At 39.0% G+C, this 27,500-nt stretch overlaps 2 protein-coding genes across 10 annotated transcripts in view; both read right to left on the minus strand.

Annotated features, from left to right (window-relative positions):
• Positions 1–3,968: 3,968 nt before the first annotated feature.
• Positions 3,969–22,883, minus strand: dync1i1 (dynein, cytoplasmic 1, intermediate chain 1). Of its 9 annotated transcripts, none has more exons than XM_017472290.3 (17): positions 22,047–22,875; positions 19,767–19,874; positions 19,574–19,661; positions 18,560–18,701; positions 15,449–15,508; positions 15,236–15,351; positions 13,857–13,949; positions 13,606–13,768; positions 12,823–12,922; positions 11,707–11,832; positions 9,332–9,478; positions 8,648–8,761; positions 7,156–7,289; positions 6,927–7,071; positions 4,756–4,896; positions 4,339–4,464; positions 3,969–4,124 (listed from the first exon to the last, which is right to left on the minus strand). In XM_017472290.3, exons 2-17 carry the CDS (start codon positions 19,872–19,874, stop codon positions 4,032–4,034), a joined length of 1,896 nt encoding a protein of 631 aa, XP_017327779.1. In that variant the 5' UTR covers positions 22,047–22,875; the 3' UTR covers positions 3,969–4,031. The 9 variants fall into 9 exon arrangements, 8 of the variants coding, with proteins under 8 accessions (XP_017327779.1, XP_017327788.1, XP_017327772.1 ...); XM_017472299.3 differs by having other exon boundaries at positions 18,560–18,650; positions 19,767–19,877; positions 22,047–22,874; XM_017472283.3 differs by having other exon boundaries at positions 19,767–19,877; positions 22,047–22,874.
• Positions 22,884–23,746: 863 nt separating this feature from the next.
• tbc1d31 (TBC1 domain family, member 31) overlaps positions 23,747–27,500 on the minus strand; it is a 34,452-nt gene continuing 30,698 nt past the window's right edge. The window contains exons 19-22 of the mRNA XM_017481793.3: positions 27,421–27,500; positions 26,275–26,428; positions 25,816–25,947; positions 23,747–24,759 (exon numbers count right to left, since the gene is read on the minus strand). The exon at positions 27,421–27,500 is cut by the window's right edge and continues 115 nt beyond it. Of these exons, the coding sequence (XP_017337282.1) occupies positions 24,614–24,759; positions 25,816–25,947; positions 26,275–26,428; positions 27,421–27,500 (512 nt within the window). The 3' untranslated portion in view covers positions 23,747–24,613. The remainder of the gene's footprint in view (positions 24,760–25,815; positions 25,948–26,274; positions 26,429–27,420) is intronic.

Consider the following 27,500-nt stretch of genomic DNA (forward strand, 5'->3'; position numbering starts at 1 on the left):
TCATCATCCAGTGTCTAATGTAATTTACACATTCCTCAACTTTATTAAGCTAGTGTCTCTCATCTGGCTTCGCAACATTTGACTTTGTGTCATCAGCATCACAGTGGAAGCTAATACCATGTTTACGAATAATTTTACCCAGAGGTAGCATATATATAAAGAAAAAAGCAGTGGGTCTAAAACAGAGCCTTGTGATCCACCAAACCTTACCTTGCATAGAGAAGTCACCATTTACATTTACAAGCCGATAACGATCGAATAAAACCTGAGCCAGAAGAGGGTCATTCCTTGAACTCTAACAACATTTTCTAGTCTATCTAGAAGAATAGTATGATCTATGGTGTCCTTAGGTCAAGCAACACAAGGAAAGAGAGACAGCCCTCGTTTGAGGCCAGTAGTATGTTATTTACCACTTTAACCAGTGCTGTCTCAGTGCTATGAGGCCTAAATCCTGACTCATAGATCTCATGGATGTTATTTCTATGCAAATATGAGCCCAACTACTGTACTACAACCTTCTCTAGGACTTTAGATATAAAAGGGAGGTTTGATATTGGCCTATAGTTGGATAGCTGACAGGTGTTTACGTCGGGTTTTTTAATCAGGGGTTTCACAACTGCTAGTTTAAAAGATTTAGGTACACAGCCAGTGCTAATGGAGGTATTGATTATTTTTAATAGGGGTTCAATAATTCTGGTAGTATTTGTTTGAAAAAATGTGTAGGCAAAGGATCTAGTATACAAGTTGATGCTTTTGGTGAGGTAATTAGTGAAATTTGTTTGGTCTCTTGAAAGGAAGTAAAGCATATGTAAGTATATTGCCATGTGCCTGGTCAGTTATCAACCTGTCTGACTTTAAATTAAGAGTCCGAATTTCGTGACAAATATTTTAAATTTTTTCATCAAGTGATTACTACCACATAGTGATGGCTTGTTCCTAGTCTTGCTCCTAGTTCATTTTGCTTCATTATTAATTAAGAATCTGGGATTATTTTTGTTATCTTCTATTAGGGCCCTGCGATGGATTGGCACCCTGTCCAGGGTGTACCCCGCCTCGTGCCCTATGCTCCCTGGGATAAGCTCCAGGTTTCCCCGTGACCCTGAAAAGGACAAAGCGGTATAGAAAATGGATGGATGGATGGATGGATCTTTTATTAGGGTAGAGAAGTATGGTGATTTAGCAGTGCTAAGAGCCTTTCTATAGCTAAGAAGGCTTTCCTTCCATGCAATTAGGAATACTAGTAATTTTGTTTGATGCCATGTTCATTCTAATTTCTGAGTGGTCTGTTTTAAGGTGCACATGTGATCATGTATACCATGGTGCTATTTTTTTCTCTGTAATTATTTTTCTTTAAAGTCGGGCTACATTATCTAGAATGTAGCATTCAGTCAGAGCCCAATTAAACAAATGAGACAAAAATATTATACTTGGTCATTTATTTATCGAAGAAAATTGTCCAATATTACATATTTGTGAGTGGCAAAATTATGTGAACCTTTGTTTTCAGTATCTCGTGCAGCAATAACTGCAACTAAGCATTGTTAGCACTAAGTGTTGATCAGTCCTGCACATCAGCTTGGAGGACTTTTAGCCCGTTCCTCGGGACAGAACAGCTTCAACTCTGGGATGTTGGTGGGTTTCCTCACATGAACTGCTCGCTTCAGGTCCTTACACAACATTTCTACTGGGTTAAGGTCAGGACTTTGACTCGGCCGTTCCAAAACATTAACTTTATTCTTCTTTAACCGTTCTGTGGTAGAAGGACTTGTGTGCTTAGGGTCATTGTCTTGCTGCATGACCCACTTTCTATTGAGATTTAGATCATGGACAGATTGTCCTGAATTATTTATAATTCAGAATTCATTGTTCCATCGATGATGGCAAATCGTCCTGGCCCAGATGCAACAAAACAGGCCCAAACCATGATACTACCACCACCATGGGATAAGGTTCTCATGCTGGAATGCAGTGTTCTCTCCAAACATAACACTTCTCCTTTAAACCAAAAAGTTCGATTTTGGTCTCATTCGTCCACAAAACATTTTTCCAATAACCTTCTGGCTTATCTATGTAATCTTTGAACTGCAGATGGGCAGCAATGTTCTTTTTGGAGAGCAGTGACTTTCTCCTTGCAACCCTGCCATACACACCATTGTTGTTCAGTGTTCTCCTGATGGTGGACTCATGAACATTAACATTAACCAATGTGAGAGAGACCTTTAGTTGCTTAGAAGTTACCCTGGGTTTGGGACCTCGCAGATTATTACACATCTTGCTCTTGGAGTGATCTTTGTTGGTCTTCACTCCTGGGGAGGGTGAGAATGATCTTGGATTTCCTCCATTTCTACACAATCTATCTGACTGTGGATTGGTGGAGTCCAAACTCTTTACAGATGGTTCTGTAACCTTTTCCAGCCTGATGAGCATCAACAACTCTTTTTCTGAGATCCTCAGAAATCTCCTTTGTTCATGCCATGATACACTTCCACAAACATGTGTTGTGAAACTCAGACTCTGATAGATGCCTGATCTTTAAATAAAACAGCGTGCTCACTCACACCTGATTACCATTCTATTAATTGAAATCACTTGACTCTAATTTCAACTTCAAATTAGCTGTCAATTCTAGAGGTTCACATACTTTTGCCACTCACAGATATGTAATACTGGATCATTTTCCTCAATAAATAATTGACCGAGTATAATATTTTTGTCCCATTCGTTTAATTCGGCTCTCTTTGCCTACTTTTAGGACTCGTGTGAGAATCTGATGATGTTTTAGGTCATATTTATGCAGATCTAGAAAAGTCTAAAGGGTTCACAAACTTTCAAGCACAACTGTATGCTATATTAGTATAAAGAACTTCACATCACATTCATTTCCAGGTTTTTTAAAAAATTTTTTAAATAACATCATTAATAATTAACTGTGATGCCACTTCCTCTGCCATTTAGATGAGAGCGATGTATATAACTGTACCCATGAGGACTAGCTTCATTTAATGCTACATTCTCATTTGGTTTAATCCACATTTCTGTCACACACACTACATAAACCTCATCAGTATTAGTTTCCTTTACCATAAGTGCTTTAGATGTAAGATATATATAATATTTAACAGTCCTAGACTCAGATCAAAGGTGCAGGCTGTGTATTCAATATGATCAAATGTTATGTTCATTAGATTACTAAAACAAACTTTGAGTATGTCTGTTTAGCTCGGGGAACAGACACAGTCTCAGTATGGTGGAACCTAAGGCAGCTAGCAGATGGTTGGTGTAGCTTGCTTGCTTGTCTGCTCCATGGCCCTGGACTGCCACCAACGAACAAGTCCGGTTTTGAGACTAATCAAACATATTACTGATATCAGTAACATTTGTATGGAAATGTTCTGCTTTGTTTTATTTTCAGTCATTTAAAAAGACTACACTCAAGTCTTCCCAGAGTCTTTAAGGATGAATTGAACTTGATGAAAAAACACCGCACAGAGTTCTTTAACACCATCTTGATACTATCTTTAATAGCATTCCTAATACCAATACTTGCATTTGGTGATTTTATTATCATCATCATTATTATTATTATTATATGCTTATTATTAACTTTTTGTTCATATAATTTGGGATGGAAAATTTTTTACCCGGATTTTAAACACACTTTTCAAAAATGTTTTGTTCAGTAATGAATGAATATGTTTATGGATTCATCGATAAATATTTTAAATATGTAATTACATATAAAGAGCCTTTTCCTTTGTTCATGTTCAGTTTTAAAAAAACAAAACAAAAAAACAACAGGAATAGGGAAGACCAATAACTAAAAGTTCAATTAACAATGGAACTTTAACAGTCAACTCTGTCATCTGTTCTAATAGCTTAGTATTACTGAACATATATATATATATATATATATATATATACACATATATATATATATATATATATATATATATATATATATATATATATATATATATGTAAATAAATATGTGTGTGTGTTTTGCTTTTGTAGTACATATACAGGTACACTCTCAGCCAGTCACTTCTCCATCAGCATTCGCACGCATCTCCATGAGAACTTGTGCAAGTCGGCTCCAGTCCTCTGAATGTGGCACTGCCAATCGCTAAAAAAGTACAAAATACACAAACACAATAAACCTCACTGAGTGAAGTGAAAGGACGTGTGTGCTACTGCTGATTCTTAAAGAACTGACCCACGGTGACAGTACAAGATTCCAGTACCTTGGTTGCTTTGACCCTTCGCTGCTTACTGGACAGCAACACTGTGTATGAATTATTATTAATTGCATTATTTTAGTTCAATTCCATTTGTATTACCTCTCCAACGTCATAGATCCAGACTCGACCCTCAGAATCACCTGCAGCTACTTCGCGACCTCCTGATGCCCATCTGACCCGGTTCAGAGCAAAAGAGCCCTCCACTGTCACACTTGCTGTAGGAACCTGATCAAGGGAATATGATCATTTGCTAATTGACAAATTGTTCATTTGATATTCGAAAGTTCATAACTGGCCTTAAATGAACTAAATTATTTAACTCAATGTAACACATGCTGTCCATGTGTTCCTAAATTGTTAAATAATAACCACAATGAAACGGTAGCATTAGCATAATATAGAATATTTAGTAACTTGTCCCCCCCCCACCCCCACCCCACCCCCACCCCCACACTACTAGCTTTTTCGAGTGTGTAGTTTAAGCTAGAAATTTCTGATAAACCTAACCTTGCTTACCTCTTTGTCCTTATTCAGGTTCCAAATGTCAAGGCGACCTATTCCATCCACTGTAGCAAAGACAGCAGGGTGCACAGGAGACCACATGACGTCATAGACGTAGTCAACACTGTCCTCAAAAGAGTAGAGCGGTTTGTTATGCTGTGTGTAAAGAACAGACACGACAAGGAAATTGTAATACACTAAACTGTGTAACGTACGTACAACATAGGGACAAAATAATCCAATGGGGAAAAGCGCATAATAATAACAATGAATGACCTTTTCCACATGCTTGTGTCTTTTACCGCGCCACTTCCTAATGTTGAAAATCAATGGCTAAAATGACAACCTCAATTGGGAAACGAACTGCAGCAGCCTGGTGAAAAAGGCTCACTAACGGCTGTACTTTCTGAGGAGGCTTAAACGGTCTGGATCTTGAAGTACAGTCCATACATATTTTTATAAGTGTGTGGTGGAGAGCATCCTCACCTCATGTGTTACAGTATGGTATGGGAACTGCTCTGTTGCAGATAAGAAGGCCCTGCAGCGTGTGGTTAAGTCGGCAGAGAAGATTATCGGATGCAGTCTCCTGGTAATCAGTGACACATACATCAGTAGATGCAGGAGTAGGGCCTCCAGCATTATGAAGGACTCCTCCCACCCTGCCAACAGACTATTTGTCCTTCTCCCCTCAGGCAGGAGGCTGCGCAGCATCAGAACTAGGACGACCAGGTTAAAAAACAGCTTCTTTCCAGAAGCTGTTAGACTCTGCCACACATCGGAACTGATAAACTGAACGTATTTTTCATGTCTTTTGCTATGCTGCTAATTTCTCAGGTTTTATTGCGTATATATATGTGTGTATGATTGTGTATTTGTGTTTATTTATTTTTGAGTGGGTTAGCTGTTATTACTTGTGAGTGGTTTTAACCGGACCTTTCGTACTTCATTTCATTCCAGCCCATGTACACGTGTTGGAATGACAATAAAAATCCTCGAATCCTTGAAATGGCTGGTTTTCTAATAGTGTCCCTACCAGCCTCACAGCCCTACAGTGCCCTCCATATCTTTTGGGAAAATTGTGTTTGTTGCTTTCTAGCTACTAATTACAGTGCTGTAAACTCTTTTCAGGAGACAGTAGCTTACACATGCACAAAAAGTCACTAGAATTTGCCAGATGACCTCACAGACACATTTACTTCTTCAATATGTGGTCCCCAGCTTTTTAAGGGACGAAAGGTAATTGGGCAAACTAACAGAAATTAGATGTTAATTTTTAATACTTGGTTGGGTATACCAATGGTTGTATCTGTCATGTCCACACTGGAATATACGTCCAACTACACTACCCATAACACGATGCCGCCTACAAACATGGCCACCATCACTCATCACTGGATTATTCAAGAAAATTTTATTTTTTTTGTCTTTTGTGCTTTGCTGGGCCCTTTATTTTTGTGCTGCTGCTGCTGCTTTTGGTGTTTTTGCATTTGGAATTTTTTTTACATTTTGGAGGCCTCTAGCTGGTTTGGAGATATTTTTTGGAATTGAAACTATTGCGCTCCTTCTCTGGAACTGGGCGTACTGATTTACTTGAGACATGGTTTCTTTAGCTAAATGCCTATTGTAAATATTGTCACTTTTGGGGGCTAAAAGATACTCACCTGTGAGTATAAGAATCGTCTGCAATATCTCTGTTCAACATAAATCAACTTATTGAGTTGAGTGCATCAATTAACAGTGGCCCAAATTGTTTTAGTAGCTGTTGATCATGAATCTTACAGGAATAACACACACACACACACAGCCATGGAACAGCTGAGCAGCCAATTGTCCAATTACTTTTGATCCCTTAAAAAGGGCATGACCGCAGAGAAAAAGTGCTGTAATTCCTACACTGTTCGCCTGATTTGGATGTAAATACACCAAATTAAAGTTGAAAGTCTACACTTTGAGTTCAATAGTACATTTAATGTAACATTATTCACACATTGTTCAATTAACTGGTTCTGGAAAATATCAGATTTGTCTGAGACCAAATACACCCAAATACACAGAGCTGTGGCAGCGTGGCGATGATGAAGCCTGACCTGCTGATCAGCATCCCAGCAGCTTGACCACTGAGCTGCCCTTATAAATTACATCAATATTTGACAGACTGGAAAGATAAAAAAAAAAACAACTCATACTTTAGTTGACCACAGTTTGGCAGTCCAGTCAAAGGATGAGGTGGTGAAGAGGTTGGAGAAATCAATGGGGCCCACAGCATTATGGCAGCTGATGCCAGTCACTGGTCCTTGGTGGCCCTCAAACATCTCACTAATACCAGCTTTACTACATAGACAAAAGACAAGCACAGGGTCAAGGAAATGCAATATCTTATGGAACTCACATGGCAGGACATCTGAATACACTCACCTGCCGTGCCGTGAGGCCGTGTACACTGTCCCTTCTTCACTTCCCACCACAAAGTTATTCACATCACCAACAGGAAAAGCCATTCCAGTCACAGCTACAACCTTGGACTTGTTATAGTACAGTTCCATACTATCCTGCGAATGAATAATAATAAAAAAGTTTCTGTATCCTCACAGAAATGCTATGATTCCTTAAAAGACAAGACTTCATTTACAGCATCAGCGTACGGATGTACAGTACACAGTGGTGATAAATGAAAGGGAAAAAAAAAACAACATAAAAATGTTTTAGTAAGATTTTGAGTCACCACAAACCACCAGAACAGCTTCAATGCATCAATGTACATGTATCTACAACTGTACTGAAGAGGTGAATACCATTCTTCCAAAAGATATTCACTTGGTTGTTGTTTTGATGATGGCGTTACAGAGCGCTGTCTAATATGTCGCTCCAAAATCTCCCAGAGGTGTTTAACTGGGCTGAGATTTGTTGAGTGCATATGATTTACATCATTTTCATCCTCATCAAACTGCTCAGTGAGCTCTCGTGCCCTGTGGATGGGGACACTGTCATCCTGAAAGACACCGGTGACATTTATTACTAAGGGAAGTGAACCCAAACCATGCCAGCAAAATAGCCCTCACAGTGTAACAACCACCCACCTGTATGTACAATGAGGGGAAAAAAGTATTTGATCCCCTGCTGATTTTGTACGTTTGCCCACTGACAAAGAAATGATCAGTCTATAATTTTAATGGTAGATTTATTTGAACAGTGAGAGACAGAATAACAACAAGAAAATCCAGAAAAACGCATGTCAAAAATGTTATCAATTGATTTATACCATTAAAATTATAGACTGATCATTTTTAGTTATAGACTGATCATTATAGACTGATAATTTCTTTGCCAGTGGGCAAACGTACAAAATCAGCAGGGGATCAAATACTTCTTTCCCTCACTGTATGAACAGCATCATCAACTTCATATCAGCCTCAACAAGCTAAGTATTGTCTCTAATTCAGCCTTTAGATGCATGCAGGGTTGATCCTACATCTCTCCACTTGCCTATGTTTTTTACTTAACTGTGTCATGTCAACGCTGAATTCAATATCAGACTCCATTTCCCAGAATGCACCTCCGCCTACAAACATGGAATTCCCAGACTCCAACTCCCAGTTCGCACACTCAAGTTCACCCGACTGCCTTAACACCTGGACTCAATCGCCACCACACATTACATAAGCACGCTCTCAACACAAACGCTTTGTGAAGTATTCATTCAGCTCTGTTCATCATCTGACATACCATTTGTTCATGTTCGCTAGTTCTGGTTTTGACCCATGTTCGCCTTCTCATGTTCTTCTTTGAAAGCCGGTTTGTATTCCGATTTTGACGTTGATATTGTGACTTGGATGTATTCGTGCTTGCCAGTCCTCACTGTTAATAAACACGTTCACCGCAACACACGTTATAATTTTTGTCTTTTTACCTGTGGCTGAGAGAGCATATCTAAACTCCAGGAGCACATCTTGCCATCTGTGGACACGGTGATCAGGCTGTTGGCGTTTTGGGTTCCCACCACGTTTACGCTGGACACAGGATGCTGCAGATGAAACACTTTGTAAGCAGGAATGATGAACAGTGATCAAACATGCTGCAATGTCAAGGTCTAGTAGTAGTAAATCAAGGTGGTATAATTCTGAAGATGTCTGGCCAATCATCTGAGCAGGTTCATCAATTCTGCACTGAAACAGAACTCATCAGCTTTGTCTTCAATAATCGCTGTAATCTAATCAGCCTATACCTATATCTAATGAGCCTATACCAGGTAGGTATGCCTTGGCTGGGATGCCAATCTATCACACGTTAATAACACACGTGTTCACACACTCGTTCACACCCAGGCGCAAGTCAGAATCACCAATTCATCTCTCAGCATGTTTCTGTGAGGTGGAGGAAACCACCTGGACATGGACATGGGGAGAACAAGCAGAACCTCCACACAGACAGTACCCTGATCTCATGCTTGAACTGTGGACCCTGGACCTGTGAGGTGGCAATGCTACACACGGCCACATGGTCCTGCCTTGAAGATTATAAAACCAGTCTGGACCCAAAAATCACAGATATTTTGCAAATGTAAATGCACTATATTGTAGTAGTATGTTCTTACAGTATGAGCAGCAGCAGATAAAGGTGTCCTTTGTACTGGAGTTCTCCTGGGGCTCCGATTGTCCCACAATGCTATCTGGCCAGAGTAAGTGCCCCCAACTATGAGGTTTGGATGAAACTGTGCGAAACCCACTGACATCACAGAGGACTGCGGGGAGAGATATTCAAGGTAGATATTTCAACATGGTTACATATTCACAAGAATTCACATGAGAAGTGAATTTTAAAGTCTCAAACAATGAAACTTATGAGACATTCCATTTAATGTTGTGTTGGATGCTTTTGACATACACTGCAATACAATACAGCTTTGTGCAGAAAATGGATGAGGCAATGCCTATTATATAAGTAAATTCAAGGTCATATTTATTATTAGAAAGGAGCGTAAAGAGGGGGAGAGAGGGGAAGAGACAAATGGGCTAATTTCATTACTGCTGCTATTCAGGGAGAACACAAACAAAGACTGACCTTAGTGTGCCTCAGCTAACTGGTCTGCATTTCAGTATTAATCCTGGATACTGCTTGGATACTAACTAAATTAAAAGGCCTGCTCACTACAAATACTGGCACTTTCTAATGGGCCTGGCATTAAAAACAGTTCTTGTTATTATGAAAATGCTTTAGTATCAGGTTGCCAGTCATGATTCATCCTTCTACATGCAATCATGTGAAAAATATAAGTACACTCCATGGAAATCGTTGGTAAACATTTGAAACAGTGCCTATTAATAACGTTGATATTCTTGAACAAAACCACAAGGACAATTACCTTTTTCAATCATTTATTCAACAGAAATATCAACAGATGTGAGATTCTTCTGTGGAAAAAGTATGTACACCCTTGGTCTCAGAAGCTAGTTTTGCAGGCATTTTGCATTATTGTCCACCAGGCTTGCTGGAATTTTTGACCACTCTTCCATGCAATATTCTTTCAGTTGCAAGATGTTTGAGGGTTTTCTTGCATGTTCTGCCCATTTCAAACCCCCCCCCCCACAACATTTCAATGGGATTCAAATCCAGGCTTTGACTAGGCCATTCTGTAACCCTCCATTTCTTCTTTTTGAGCCGTTCCTTGGTGGATTTTCTAGTGTACTTAAGATCATTATCCTGTTGAAAGGTCCACTTTCAGTTCAACTTCAACTTTCGGACAGATGACATCACATTATCATATCAAGTTTGATATGATGCAGAATTAATAGTTAATGAGTCTTTATTGGTCAAATATACATTACAGCACATCTTCACATATCCCAGCATGTTAAGAAGTTGGGGTCAGAGCGCAGGGTCAGCCCTGGATCTGAGAGGGTAAAGGGCCTTGGCCAACAGTGGCAACTTGGCAGTGCTGGGGCTTGAACCCCCGACCTACCAATCAGTAACCCAGACCCTTATCCACTATAGTTGAATCAATGAATGCAAGCTATACAGTCCCTGAGGCAGTGAAGCAACCCCAAACCATAACATTTCCACCACCGTGCTTCACAGTTGGTATGAGGTGCTTCTCCTGAAAAGCTGTCTTTGGTCTGTGCCAAACATGTCTGCTGCTACTGTGGCCAAACAACTCTTGATTCGTCTGTCCAGAGCACATTATTTCAAAAGGCCTGGTCTTTACCTATATGCTCATTGGCAAACTGTAGTCCTGCAAAGGCTTTTTCCTGGCTTGCCTCCCATGCAGGTCAAATTTGTGCAATCTCTTTCTGATTGTAGAAGCATGTACTTTGACACCATCAGTTGCAAGACTTACTAGCAGATACTGTGATGAAATTTTGGGGTTCTTGGAGACTTCTTTTCACATCAGATGGTCTGCTCTTGGGCTGAATTTTCTGGGACGGCCAGTCCTGGACTAATTGGCAGTTGTTAGAAATCTGCGCCACTTGTAGATTATTTTCCTCACAGTGGAATGATGTGTTTCAAATAATATGGAGATCTTTTTAAATCCCTTGCCAGACTCATAGGCATCCACAATCTCTTTCTAGAACACTTTAGATCTTGGCATGATGACAGCACACACCTCAATAACAAAAGGAACACCAGACACCAGATATGAGAGTGGTATTAATAAGATCGGTTCCACCTGCACTCCCTAAGCAGGTTCTAATCACTGGCACCCGATCTTGAACACCTGATTGTAATTTTATGGATTTGAAGGTGTGATAAATGTAGGGGTGTACTTACTTTCACCATGTGACTGATCTGTATTTTGTTAATTATGAAAATTACTACAAAATGTTAATTTTATGTGTCATTTCACAGAGTGTATCACCTTTATTAATAGACACCATGTCAAAAAAGCCAACAATTTCCATGGGGTGTACTTATTTTTTCACATGGCTGTAAGCGTTTATTAGACATTAGGGCCAACAAGCAAAAAATTCTGACCTGACAGTGAAATATGTATTCTGGGATTGTCTTCTTAAACTTCATGTTCCACACCAGCACAACTCCATCAGGTTCCTGTGGTGCGTGTTCGTTGGCATTGTATGAAGCCATCAGCAATTCTGAGTACTGAGAAGAAGGTATTAAAAACATGAATACAAGAATATTAAAACAATAAACAATCAACTCTGTGGTATTTAAGGCAAAGGTCAGTTTACCAACTTCACAATACAACTGTGGTGTCAAAAGAGTTTTATTCTACTCGGATTGTATCTAATCAGAGAAGTACCTAGCTTCCTCACTTCAGGTTCCAGAAACTTTCACTTCCATGCAGTGAAATCAAACATGACACATTTTCTAATCAGCACAAGAATAAAAAATGATCCTCATGTATAAGAATAATGTCAGCATAACGTTGCTTGGAAGTAAGTTCTAAGTTACAGTAAGTTACTTCAAGGGAGATCCAGCCCAGTCCACTTGATGAAGATTTAGTTTAGAAATCACTTATGCACGCTGTCAAACTCAGTCTACAAACGCAACAGTCCAAAAATGGAAAGATTAGAAATCACTTTTACGCCATTCACAACTTTATCCTGTTTTACTCCTGACCTAATATGGAAGTAATTGGAAATATTCCGATAATGTCTTAAAATTAATCGTTTATCTGCTCAAGAAGACTACATTCGAAATGTGTTGCACAAAACAAGGGGGTGCAGACGACTGCTAAGTGATTCCCTAGTTTCTTGGGTAAAATCCATCCATCCATCCATCCATCTTTTCTACTGCTTATCCTACACAGGGTCGGCGGGAGACTGGAGCTTTATCCCAGGGAACTCAGGGCACAAGGCGGAGGACACCCTGGATAAGGTGCCAACCCATCGCAGGGCACAATCACACACACACACACACCCATTCACACACTATGGACAATTTAGAGCCTACAACGCATGTCTGGACTGGGGGAGGAAAGCCATGAAGCATAGGGAGAACATGCAAACTCCACACGCGCAGAGTGGAGGCGGGAAAGTATGTTGCAACAGCAAGTGTGCTGTTAGAATTGTTATAATTTCATTCACTATCACAGAGAGCTCTATCAGCTCTATCAGGCCACCTCCTTACCTGCGGTGACCAATCCAGACAGGTGACGACTCGATGTTTGGACCACTGTTCGTCATAGAATTGTTGGTTGAAGGACAGATTTAAACCAGCTTGTGTGTCTCTAATGATCAAATATGTTAACTTTGTATTAGTTTAATGTAATGACATTAGCGTATAAATAACAGCCAGTTAACAGAAAGAGATACACAGTAAAAAATGAATAAATAAAATGTACTCACTGCCATTCGACATTTAATTTCTTTCCAGTTCATGCATTCATGCATGATAAAATGAGCTTTAATTCCTTATCTATGAGCTATAAATGATATACCTAAAAGGTGGACCAACAGCAAATGTACGCAGTGTATAAAACCCAAACCCTCACCTGATGCATGTATGCAGGCACGCGCGCACACACACACACACACACACACACACACACACACACACACACACACACACACACACAACCATGTCATTATTACTGCTGTGCTGAGAATGATCCACCACCCAGGTAACATCTGCTTAGTAGTGGTCCTATGGTGGTTCCTTTCTATTGGTGGAAGTGTTGGCATAGTAACAGACACATTACAGTCACTAACTGTATATAAAAATGCATTTAAATATCAAATATAAAGATAAATTATGCATTGAAATATTTAATATCTGGTTTTCCTTTTCAATATCAGCAGACCTGTTAAAATGAACACAACGAGAATGATCATTTTAATATACAGTATGTGAATGTGTCTCATATCCAGTGTACACTGATTAAATCGTTGCTCTAATGAGAAATGCCCTGACCCCTCTCTGTCTTCCATGTCACGCCCGCTGTAGTCAAAGAAAATATCCAGGTCCTCAGCTAGAGTTCGCTCCACCAGCCGAATGCTACGGTCAAAGAAGGTCAGGAAATCTTCTGATTGGACAATCTGCTGCTTCTCTTCCTCTGTGAGCTCCTTAGGATGTTCTACAAAACACAACTGCATTTGTGAGCATAACATAAATTTTAGGTAATCATTTTGTAATAAAGTGTTGTAATATAAAGTCATAATTACCTTGCATGGTCTCTTGATTGTCCGTCACCAGATGTTCTTCAGATTGAGGTTTGGGTTGGACCACAGGGAGTTCTTCATCCTCCTTCTCTTCTTCTGTGGAGAATAGGAGAGAGAGGGATTTTATAAGTGTGTAGGGATTTGTGCTGAGTGTAATGTCTTATGAATAAAATCTCTATAACCAAATGTTATTTCTATTCAGATTATATATAACATTTAGATTGTATACAATGAAACAATGCTGTTTATATATATATATATATATATATATAAACCTTTATATATATGTAAACCTTTACTCAAAATGAATCTCTTAAAACTCCAAAACCCAACAGTTTTTGGAGTAAGGTTACAAGTGGGACCAAGCAATGGTGGTAGTGTGCCAAAGTCCCATTTTAAAATCCAGTCAGATGAAGTAATGGATTCTTGTCATCGTGCGTTGTATGAAATGCTCACGCAGAGTCTCTTAATTTCATTAACAGTATGGTTTAAACGTGGAAAACACCGTTTGGACTGGCTGTGACACTCATGGATTCATTTAAACCAAAAAACGTTCAGGATGTGATGCAAGATATCAGATGGAATGATTTATCTTCTCGATCTGGCTGCCACGTACAGTCTGATCTATGTGTAAACTATTTTAGCCCTTATATGCTCAGTTACATGCAAATCATTAGACACAATAAAGGCCAGAGAGCTAAATGACTTTTCACAGTCCTTTTAAGAGGCAGAATAGTGAAAATATGAGGCGGTGTAAGGAAGTATTAAGAATTCGTTTAAAAGGCGGTGTTTAAAGTTTCAGTCAGTGACAAGGGAAAGGAATCTATACTTCCTGCTACATTTAAAAACAGAATCATAAAAACCGATTGTTAAATAAATAATTGCACGCATTATTAATATTATTCACAATAAACAATACTTTCTCCGTGCAATGTAGTCTGTTAACAATAAGCCTTTGTTTGCTGAACAACATACTGGGCAAAGATTAGTTTATTCCATAGACAGAACATCGGCTTAAGTGTATTGGTTTAAAACCTCATGCATTACTACAGAATTCAATAACTGTGGTGCGGTCACAGGTGCACATTTATAGAAGATCGTCCAGTCGGATTTTAGAACCCAAACTCTGTTTTGTAATAGTTCATTTGCTTTGCTGTAAATTAATTATTGTAGGTTCAATTGTTTCATTACCCCAAAATAGCTCACAATTGAGCTAATAAAACAATGCTAGGAAAAATTGATACAAACTCTACAGCAGGAATTAGGAGAAAGGGTTTAGGGTTAGTTAGGGGTTAGGGCTAGGGTTTGGGGGGGGTTAGGGTAGGATGAAAGCCCAGGTGAAAATGCTGAATGCTGGTGGTTGACAATGTATTGAGTTTTACCTTCAGACACATTTGATGCTACTGGAGTCTGGGTCTCTTTACAGTACGTCACCAGTTTCTTGGGTATGTAATCAATCTGTACAATCTCTGATGTTTCAAGTCTCTTCATTACGTACCTGAGAAGAAAAATAAACCCAGCAGGAAGATCTATCATTTCAGAATGAAGATTAATAACCTGGTCAAAGGTTTAATGCTGTGACTTTAAAATCTCACCTGTGCTCTGAGTCTGCTAGGAGCTGAAGAGCTGAGGGGTCCATGTCCCACTGCAGCGTCCTGAACGCACCAGCACAAGGTGAGGATTTCGTAATCATACAGTCAGACAGGATGGAGTCACATACTGTACGCTTCACACACAGATAAATCCAATGCTACTGACACTACAGAGCAATGAATCATTCAGCAGTAGGTCTTGTTAAATAAAAGACAAAAAGGGCTCTGGTTTACATTTACATTTGTGGCATTTGGCAGATGCCCTTATCCAGAGCGACTTACATTTATATATCTGAGCAGTTGAGGGTTAAGGGTCCAACAGTGGTGGCTTGGGGTTTGAACTCATGACCTTCCAATCAGTAGCCCAACATCTTAACCGCCAAGCTACCATTGCCCTAGTTACTGGGGTACTGATCAGAAGGTTGGGGGTTCAAGCCCCAGCACCGCTAAGCTGCCACAGTTGGGCCCTTGAGCACGGGCCCTTAACCTTAACCCTCTCTGCTCCAGGGGCTGACCCTGTGCTCTGACCCTAACTTCCTAACAAGCTGGGATATGCAAAGAAAATAATTTCACTGTAATGTGTATGTGACAAATAAAGCCTTCTTCTTCTTCTAATATCTACCCATTGACTCTGCTCTGAGTGCTCAGGACTATTAAAGTTACCAGTTAAACACCATAGCCTGAGTTTTGACAATTTACAATGGTGTTTTTATATTTTTAACTTTTCAGCATAGCTTAGACTACTTAAGACTATAGTATGCTTTGTGTGTAGGCTAGACATGAAATCTGCCGAGCTACCATGGCACACAGTTCCCCATCCTCCAAGCACTTTTCTCCAACTTGGCTTAACTAGTTCAATTTTCGCTTTCAAGTTCAAGCTTTATAGTTAAATGTTTCCAGAGCACAGAGTGCATGAGAAAGAATTAAATTCTTCTGCTACACTCACACAGTTGACATAATGCATACCAACAAGCGTACAGAGACGGGAAAGTGGGGAGAGATTTCATACAGTCAGACAGGATGGAGTCACATACTGTATGCTTCACACGCAGATAAATCCGATGGTACCGACACTATAACGCAGTGAATCACTCAGCACTAGGTCAGTGCACTAGGTCAGTGCCACTGTTGGGCACTTGAGCAAGGCCCTTAACCCTCCCTGATCCAGGGGCGCCGTATCATGGCTGACCCTGCGCTCTGACTCCAACTTCCTAAGAACCTGGGATATGCTAAGAAAATAATTTCACTGTGCTGTAATGTATATGTGACAAATAAAGGCTTCCTCTTCTTCATCTATTCACTGAGAAAGAATGAAATTCTTCTGCTACACCTGCACAGCTGACATAATGCAGGAGACAGCAACGGGAGGGGAGATTTCATATGGGTGGGAGGAAAAAGGACTGCATAAGTCAGATTGTACATGTAATGAATAATGCAACCTGACTGACATGCGTTAATATGACAAGTGTAAACTGGGTAGTAAAAATATTTAAAAGGCTTTGTCAATTTAAAAATAGTGCAGTGCAAGCAATTACACAACAATATGAGGATGATTAAAAACAACAGCTGTTTACTGTGCAAAAAGATGCATAGGAGGTAGGTTTAAGGTGAGGTCGTGCAGGATGCTATATGTGAATGGTTCAGTCTGGTGAGGAATTAAAAAAACCCGTGTCAATTCAATGCCATGTTACTAGAACTATACTATCATCTATATTAGTGCGCTCCACCAACATCATCAACCAAGAATGGTGTCCATCCTGCCAAATTGTGGAAAAAACAAACAAACCATGGGTTGCCAGTAAAGTGTTGTAAAATTTACAGTAAACAATTGCAAAACGTATGAATGGGTGTGTGAGTGTGTATGTGATTGTGCCCTGCGATGGATTGGCACCCTGCCCAGGGTGTACCCCGCCTTGTGCCCGATGCTTCCTGGGATAGGCTCCAGGTTCCCCGTGACCCTGAAAAGGATAAAGCGGTGTAGAAGATGGATGGATGGACAATTGCAAAACATATTTACAGTACAGTACTCTAATATTGTACCTAGTATAAAATAACACATAACCCAGTACATTTGCTGATTTGTCCAAGGCAGGATCCAACGGAAATGAAGGTCTTGCTCAAGGAGCCAACCATGGCAGTTTTGGCGATTTAAACACCAAACGTTTAATCTGCAACTCAAAGCCTTACCCACTGAATCGCCACAACTAGCTCAACTAGCACCTATTGATTCAACCAGACTGACTACTGAATTAATAGCACTAAAAGATTGCATTGAATCAATGAGAGCTAGTTATGCAAGTTGTGGTAGCTCAGAGGTTAAGGGGTTCGAGGGTTGTATATTTAAATCCCAGCACTGCTTACTTACCATGGCTGAGTCCTTGAGCAAGACCCTTAGTCTTTTAGCTCAATTGTGTCCTGCTTCAGCCAAATAAGCAAATGTACTGATTTGTGTATTATTTTATAGTAGGTAGGCTATTATTTCCTATAAATGTGTTTCACAGTTCCATCCATCCATCCATTTTCTATACCGGTTATCCTACTGGGTCGCGGTGAACCTGGAGCCTATCCTAGGGAACATGGGGCGCAAGGTGGGGTACACCCTGGACAGGGTGCCAATCCATCGCAGGGCACAATCACATACACATTCATACACCCATTCATACACTATGGACACGCCAATCAGACTACCATGCATGTCTTTGGACTGAGGGAGGAAACCGGAGTACCCGGAGGAAACCCGCGCAGCACGGGGAGAACATGCAAACTCCACACACACACAGGGCCACGGCGATAATCGAACCCCCGACCCTGGAGATGTTTTACAGTTGTTTACTCAGTTTGCCAGAAAATTACTCTAAAATCTACAGTACATTTTTTTTTTTACAGTGCATCACAGTTCCAGAGACTTGTGCAGTCTATGCCAAGATACACGAAGCATGTTGTATGATGTGGGTTCAGCACGTGCTATTGAAAATGTAGTTTTAAGGTAAATATTAAATGACCACTATAGTTAAAATTCACTTGACACAAGGTAAAGACGTTGTTTAAAATTCTTAATTCAACCTGGAGTTTCAACCCGGAAGACTTCCTATGAGTGTTCTAACACATTCGTACCTAGCCATGGTTCCTCCCTCCACTGACTCCTGGCTCCCGTTCTCACTGGAAGCGCTCACTGATTGCGAAGAGGGAGACATAGGGGTTGGGACTAAATAATGAAAATAACAGGTATCCCATGTTAAAAGATGGAGTGGCTGCACTGGAGCCCAGAACAGGCCCAAAGCGGCAAAACAAAATGAATAAAAACGGATCAGAATGGTTAAATTAAAGAGGACAGAAAAAAAGAAAAAGAAAAACAAGAGAAAAGGTTATAATTATCATCATTTCTGACATGTTTTGAGAATTTGTTACATATATATATATATATATATATATATATATATATATATATATATATATATATATATATATATATATATATATATATACTGTATCTTTTTATATAATGTTGCCCATGATATTCCATCCCATATGGATTATCGTTCTGGAAGTCTTTTGTATTTCCAACAGTGGAAATGAAATGTAGCTACACTGTTGATTAATGACATATTTGATCATATTACAGACACCACTGTACATCCACAAAGTTAAATGGGTTGTTCACAAATGCCGGGAGTAGCTCCAGTGTCCCATCTGCTTTACCATAATCGTGCATGATTACACATAACTCATTAGTTTTGATTAGTAATTTATGAAGATAAATTATTTTTTTAAAAATTCATAATCTCAAAACAGCTTATTTAATACTGACAAGAGGTACTAAATCGGCTGGTAAAGTTTAGACCACGTTTTGAAGGCTATCGATTCACAGCTTTGAGATTAACCAGTGTAACAGGACATACCAGATCTGAGAAAAACATTATTCTCATTATTTACAGGACTCTGATCTACCATTCTTATAGCACACATATAGTGACGTATACTATATATCAATAAAGGGAAATACACACTTCCCATCATTTTTATAGAAATGGGATGAACGAGAATTTTGAACAGGATGTGGATGTTATTAGAAATGAGATATCTTCTCATCTCTAGCATGCAGGCTTGAAATTCATATAAGTTAAATACCTAAAGGCGGTTCTTGAGAGATTTCGCTTTTCTTTCTATCCAAGTCTGAGTCGTCTGATGCACACTCTGCCATTTGCTGTACCTCAGACTAAAACAAAAACAAAGGGTCTTGATTAAAATTGGGTATAACTACAACAGGAACAAATAAGATGCCGGAAAAAAAAAAAACTGGAAAAAAAAAAATAGTATTCACCTCTTTCTTTTTTCTTTCTTCTGCTTTTCTTCTTTTTTCTTCATGCATCTCAGCGACAAGCTGTTTTGTGCGCTCCAGTTTGGCTTTAATGTTGCGTGTGTCAGACATCTTCTGTTCATACAGAATGTGCACAGGTCAGTTCTGTTTAAACACGATCACATTTCCTTCCATCCATTTTCTGTACTGCTTATCCTACACACGGTGGCAGGGAGCCTGGAGAATTATCCCAGGGGACTCGGGGCACATTCACCCCACACATTCACACTCTACAGACTATTTGGAAACGCCAATCAGTCTACAACGTGTGTCTTTGGACTGGGGGAGGAAAGCGAAGTACCTGGAGGAAACCCTCGAAGCATGGGGAGAACGTGCAGGCTCCGTGCACACAGGGTGGAGGTGGGAATCGACCCCAAACCCTCGAGGTGCGAGGCAACCATGCTAAACACTAAGCTATTAAATTTTTTTTTAATTATATTAAATTGTATTACTTTTTACATCTGTCTATTATTATAATTATTGTTATTATTATTATTATTATTATTATTAGTAGTAGTAGTAGTATTGTTATTATAATTACTGTTGTTGTTATACTTGTTATTGTTATTATTATTATTATTATTATAACTCAAACAGACAGTAGTCATTTAAATCCCCATTTATCAGGAGTGATATTTGATCTGGAGTAATACAAAAAAAAATAATAATTAAAATTTAACAATGATTAATGTTTCGATAGGACATAAGACACTTTTACACGTCCTACAGATATGGCAGGTGGTAATGAGAGACATCTGTATTTGTCCAAGCAGATTAAGTCTGCTTCAGTCATTTAATAATTCTAAATAAAGACTTATGGATGAACAAATCACATTTGAATATCATTTTAATATTTGCTTTAAATCTAGTGTAAGAGTCAAGCAAGCAAGCAAAAAAAAAATTAAAAATAATAAAAATAAATAAATAATAATAAAAATAAATAAATAAAAACCAAAACATACCAATTACTGGCCATGACTTTTAGAATACATTAAATAAATATTAAATCAAGAAGTGAAATAGAAATAAATGCATTCCAAATATAAATGGAGCTCCAGCAAGCTTTTGTTATTGTGAACTGCAGTGTATAATCTTTTCAAGAAACCTCTTCTTCCAAGTAAATATAGTTTGTTTTCAATATTGTGCCTACAATAATAATAATTATAATAATAATAATTACTAAAACTCCCACTATTACTAATAGCAATGCTACTACTACTACTACTAATGATGATAACAATACTACTACTACTACTAATAATAATAATAATGATAACAATACTACTACTACTACTACTAATAATAATAATAATGATAACAGTACTACTACTACTACTACTAATAATAATAATGATAACAATACTACTACTACTACTAATAATAATAATAATGATAACAATACTACTACTAATAATAATAATAATAATGATAATGATAACAGTACTACTACTACTAATAATAATAATAATAATGATAACAGTACTACTACTACTACTAATAATAATAATGATAACAGTACTACTACTACTACTACTAATAATAATAATGATAACAGTACTACTACTACTACTACTACTAATAATAATAATAATGATAATGATAACAGTACTACTACTACTACTAATAATAATAATAATGATAACAGTACTACTACTACTAATAATAATAATAATGATAACAGTACTACTACTACTACTACTAATAATAATAATGATAACAGTACTACTACTACTACTACTAATATTAATAATAATAACAATACTACTACTACTACTAATATTAATAATGATAATACTTATACTACTACAACTACTAATAACAACAATAACAACAACTACTACTAATAATAATAACAATACTACTACTAATAATAATAATAACAATACTACTACTACTACTACTAATAATAATAACAATACTACTACTACTACTAATACTACTACTACTAATAATAAAAATATTACTACTACTAATAATAATAATACTAATAATAATACTACTAATAATAATTAAAAAAAAAAAAAACAATATTACTACTACTACTACCAATAATACTACTACTACTATTACTGCAAATAATAATAACAACAATAACAATACTACTACTACTGGTAATAATAATAATAATAAAGCACGTAGCAGGCTATCAGGCTAACAATTTGATTTGAGCTTCCGGAACGTCCGGAACTAAACACGCGGTGTTTTTGTTTCTCATGCTGTGTAATAGATGGATATTCACTGTACCGTTGCTCCGTAATGTAAATGGTTCTCTTGAGTGATTTGCTTTAGCGTTATTCGAGGTAGAACAGGCGTCAGTGCTCCTCCTCTAGCCACGGTGAGTCTACCGGCGTGGAAACATTCAGGGGCGCGGCTTTTACACACTTAGCGGTAACTGTCCTGAAAGCAGAAAGCCAGCGTCTGCGAGCTCCTACACAAACAACTTAACTTACAACATGATATACTTACATAAATAAGTAACAAAACAAACACATAACAATCCTCAGTAATTATGACGATGATGGTGAAGTAAAACGGACGTTTCAAATCAGTAGACGAATAACCTCCACACTTCTATCAGCTCACAGTGGGCAAGTCTATATGCTCAGAATAAAGATACCTTCATTTCACTGTAGAAGTTAAACATTACTGGTCTTCAGACTCACAAGATCTGGCAATATAATTGAACCAGTAGGTTATTTTGATGCAGTATAAAGTGGGCATGTCAAACTGGTAAACGAGTAACCCGGTTCAGCTCAGTTCTATAAAAAAAGAAAGAAAGAAAAAAGATTCAACAAGATGTTTGAGAACATTCCTTTGAGATTCAGATCCATGTTGACATGACAAGCATCACACAATTCCTGCAGATTTTTCAGGTGCACTTTCATGCTGTGAATCTCCTGTTCTACCGCATCCCAAAGGAGTTTGAATAGATTGAGATCCGGTTGCTGGGAAAGCCACGGAAGAAGATTGAACTCATTGTCATGTTCATGAAACCAGTTTGAGACGGTTTTGAGACCATTTGTGACCTGGGGCGTTATGATGCTGGAAGTAGCCATTAGAAGATGGTAAATTGTAGACATGAAGGGATGCACACGGTCAGCAACAATACTCAAATAGGCTGTGGCATTCAAGTGGCGATTGATTAACAGGACCAACCTGTGCTAAGAAAACATTCCCCACACCATCACACCACCTCCACCAGCCTGGACCGTTGACACAAGGCAGGTTGAGTCCATGGAGTCATGCTGTTGGTGAAAAATTCTGACCCTCAGCAGAAATCGAGATTCATCAGACCAGGCTGTTTTTCCAGTCTTCAGTTGTCCAGTTTTGGCGAGCCTCTGCAGCATCAGCTTTCTGTTCTTGGCTGACACATGTGGAACCTGACGTGGTCTCCTGCTGTTGTAGCTCATCCGTCTCGCGAGATGCTCTTCTGCTCACAGAAATTGTACAGAGTGGTTATTTGTTATCGTAGCCTTTCCGCCAGCTTGAACCAGTCTGGCCGTTCTCCGGTGGCCTCTCTCATCAACGAGGAGTTTCCGCCCGCAGAACCGCGGCTCACTGGATGCTTTTTCTTCATTGCACCATTCTGAGTCAACTCGAGAGACTGTTGTGTGAGAAAATCCCAGGAGTTCAGCAGTTATAGAAATACTCAACCCAGCCCTTCTGGCACCGACAATCACGCCACGGACAAAATCACCGAGATCACACTTTTTCCTCATTCTGATGGTTGACGTGAAGGTTACTCGAAGCTGCTGGCCCGTGTCTGTACGATCTTATGCACTGCACTGCTGGCACATTACTGGCTGATTAGATAATTGCATGAATGAGGAAGTGTACAGGTGTTCCTAATAAAGTGCTCAGTGTGTGTATATGAATATAGAATATGTAGTATTATCAACCATTTGCAGCACACATATACAGCAAGTCAATAAATTAGCTGGAAATGCACAAATAAATGTCTTCCCTTTATTGTACCGCATAATGTTTTACTCCTTCAGATATCAGATCAAGTCCTTCACTCGGTTTTCAACTTTGAATATGTGTTATACACAGTATTAGGAGGTTTGGGTTAAATTAGCAGACATGCAACAATTGAATCCGCAATGAAGCACCAAATAGATTGGTGCTGGAACAGGTGTATAGCAGGTACAGTACATATAACTACTGCACAGCATCACCGTCTGTCAAAACTACTTACTTGTATTTAAAAAAACGCAAACAACCTCGATTTAGTTGAAATTTCTGGATGAAAAATAGGAGATATGGCATTAAAAAAATTATCATTTGTTAACAGCTATATCAAGAATCATCATACAGTGAAAAGGTAGGAGAAAGTCGACAGAAACTGTAACACAATGTACTGACAGTTGTAGTGTGATCACTGAAACAGTATATTTCTAGAAGAAAAGCCTTTGCATTCTACATAAATTAAGTTTTAATTAAAAAAACAACTTCCTGAACAAAGTAAGAAGATCCAGCAAGCACACATCCCACATCAGCGTGTTTTCCCACATCATAGCTATTTTATAGGATGTGGGTTGTAGGAAAAGGTTCACTATTTACCACTCAAACCAATCTAAAAGGGCTGTCCAACATGGACAAATATATACAAAAATAATTTATAATAAAAATTCCAGGCAAAGACTCCATACCAAACTTGATAGCACTTGATAAGTCTGTCAGTGTTTAATGTAAATCTTTTTGAAGTGGTGAGCAGTATTAACTGTGAAACATGTTGTGCAGCACTTGCTTTATTTCAGTCTAAGCAAGAGATCCAGGAAAAGTCACTGGATAAATGTCTTCTGGCCTGGTCACTGGGAGTGATGGGAACTGGCCGAGTACATGGTGTAGTCCGCGGCTCTCGCTCTGGCCGCCAGCTTCTTTCGGAGCTCTCTGACCTCCTGCAGCAACTCCCTCTCCTCGTGGTCCAGCCTACCTCGACCACGCTCTAGAGAAACTGCACAGCAACCATGTCGTTACATAACGAGCTCAAAAGGTTTGCCATTTCTATGAATCCGTTTAAAAGGACTAGCACATCTCGTCTCAATACAAAACTCTAGATCAGAGGTTCCCAACTGTTTAGAACTAAAGCCCCCCCCAAGCCTCCCTTATCATGTGGCACGCCCCCCCTCCCATATTGGAGGACCCCAGGTTTAATAACTATCTATTCTATAAAAAACCTATTTATCTATATATAACCTAATCTATCATCTGTTTTGATTGATAGACAGATTTTTTTTTGCTTTTGTACATTTTTTTAATTACTTTTCATGACTTTTATAAAACTATATAACGGACCGATATGGAACATGAATGATCAAAAATGTTTCTGAACACTAGAACTAATTTGAACAAGAGAACTAGGCTGTAATAACGTGGACTATTTTACATGTTGCATTACTTTTATCTTGCGTTCTGAAAACATTCACGTAAGAATGATGTAAACAGGCATGAAGGGCGCGTCTCGTTATCCAGGACACTGTTAAATCTCCGCCTCTCACTGAACAGAGCAGACGCAGAGAGGGGTGTGAGTGAAGTGGGAAAGCGAGACCTCGCGCTTGCAGGACAGTACTGCTGACATTTAGAAAGTTGCTAAGGTTTGTCCAAAAAGTCACTAGATTTGTCATTAGGTGTAAAAACAAAACAAAAAAACGCTAAAGGGGTCTGAAAAGTTCCTACGTGGGTCACACTGGTCTGCACTGACAGTTAGATAAAAGGCTAAGCTCCGCCTCTCCCCAGCAAAAAGAAAATACAGAGGGAGAGGGAATGCGGGGTTTTTCATTTACGCGCATTCTATTTGAAAAGCAATAAAATACACTGAGTACACAAATGATGCCCTGTCTGTTTTTTTTTCTTCTTGAAAACAATTTGCGCCCACTTTCCGACCTCTCCGGGTTCAGAACCAGTCTAGTCTAGATCGTTCACGTTTGTTCATTTTAAATGCGCGGATTATGAAATGTTGTATCATATGTGCTTAAACTTTCCATATTGGAAGCGTCGGAGATTTACTCACAGCATGTGGAGCTATCTGAAGGAGACTGGTTGTTCAGACACACAGTATTGGTACCAGCCTGTGGACTACTCGGCTTTTGCAAACGTCCTCGTGTAGAGCAGGGCGAGCGAGGCCTCCTTTCCCGCTGTAGATCTACAGAAAACACTTCATGTCACTCTGACCACCTTTAAGAGTTCAGTACTCAGCAAATTCACATTCAGATCCCAGCAAAATCTCGCTCATCGTTGCTATATAGTCAAAAAAGTGACGACTATAACACTCGTCACTGAGCCTGAGGAGAAAGGAAAAGATGTAAAGGATGGGAAAGCCTACATGATTTCAGCTTGCACCCATCCTAAGTCAGCTCCACCTTCACCTCTGTGGCTTTTGTGTTAAATTACCAGCAGCCGGATCTTCATTTTCTAGTTAAACCAAAACTTGAGATTCTATTTTTAGGTGCATTGTTTAAATTAAACCCACTCAGAAACTCTTCTTGACTCCTCCGCAGCGTGTCCTGGTGTTGCGTGATCTCGTCTATATGCTGGGAGAGGACTGACTTCTGCTGGGCGTCTGCAGAACTTCCTGCCTGCTTTTCCTCGTCCAGCATGGCCTGCTTACCGACCACGTCATTCCACTAGAAACAAATCGGGTTAAAATGGACATAAAAAATCCAAATCCATGAAGGGAGGTATTTAAAATAAGCCCAGGCTACAAACGAACATGCACATGCCTACACAGCTCAGCTTATTGTGCGCATTAGAAACATTCTAAACGTATACATATTGATATGTGTATGCTAAATAAGTAGCATTGTGCATCACCATTTGTGGCAACAAAGACATTGCACTCGTTGGAATTACCACCACAGGTCTTCTGCATGTACGCTCAGCGTCCACTTTATTAGGAAAACCTGTACACCTGCGCCTTCATGCGGTTATCTAATCATCCAATCACGTGGCCGCAACGTAACGCGAAAATAAATAAATCATGCAGGTACAGGTCAAGAGCTTCAGGTAATGTTCACATCAAACATCAGAGTGAAGAAAATAAAGTGTGATCTCTGTGACTTTGATCGTGGCCTGGTTGTTGGTACCATGTGGGCTGGTTTGAGTATTTCACAAACTGGGAATTTCACCCACACAACAGTCTCTAGAGTTTACACAGGATGATGAGAAAATGGTGATACACAATGCCTTTCTGGCCTACAGTACATCCACCCTAAAAGTGTTGGAAACAGGTGTCTTCTATCTGTCTAGAATTAGTAGGCGAGAGAGACTTCGTGGCAAAATGTCAACTGAGTAAGTGACTAATAGCAGAACATTTTGGATTATGGGAACTGATGGTAAGTATCTGATAGATTGGATAACAGACACATCATGATGCTAATTCCCATCATGATTTTCTTTCTTTAAAACACTAATCTATGACCCTTTTTAAACTTCATGAAATGTAAATTATGCTGTAAATCTCTTTTAAGATTAAGTACTCAAATAAATTTTTTTTATGGGTTTGGAAACTTCAAACGTTATCATTTTAATTCCGAGAACGTCCATTTACTAGCTTTTCACACTATAATCCTCCCCATTTCATACACCACTACAAACATGCCTGAAGTAACTGCCTTACATGCTTTCCCTCCACTTCCATCATCATCTGTACAAGCTGCTCCTCCTTGGCGTGGGTTTCACGGCTGAGTTTCGCCAGCT

The sequence above is a fragment of the Ictalurus punctatus genome, chromosome 1, assembly GCF_001660625.3.
Source record: "Ictalurus punctatus breed USDA103 chromosome 1, Coco_2.0, whole genome shotgun sequence".
Lineage (NCBI taxonomy): Eukaryota > Metazoa > Chordata > Actinopteri > Siluriformes > Ictaluridae > Ictalurus > Ictalurus punctatus.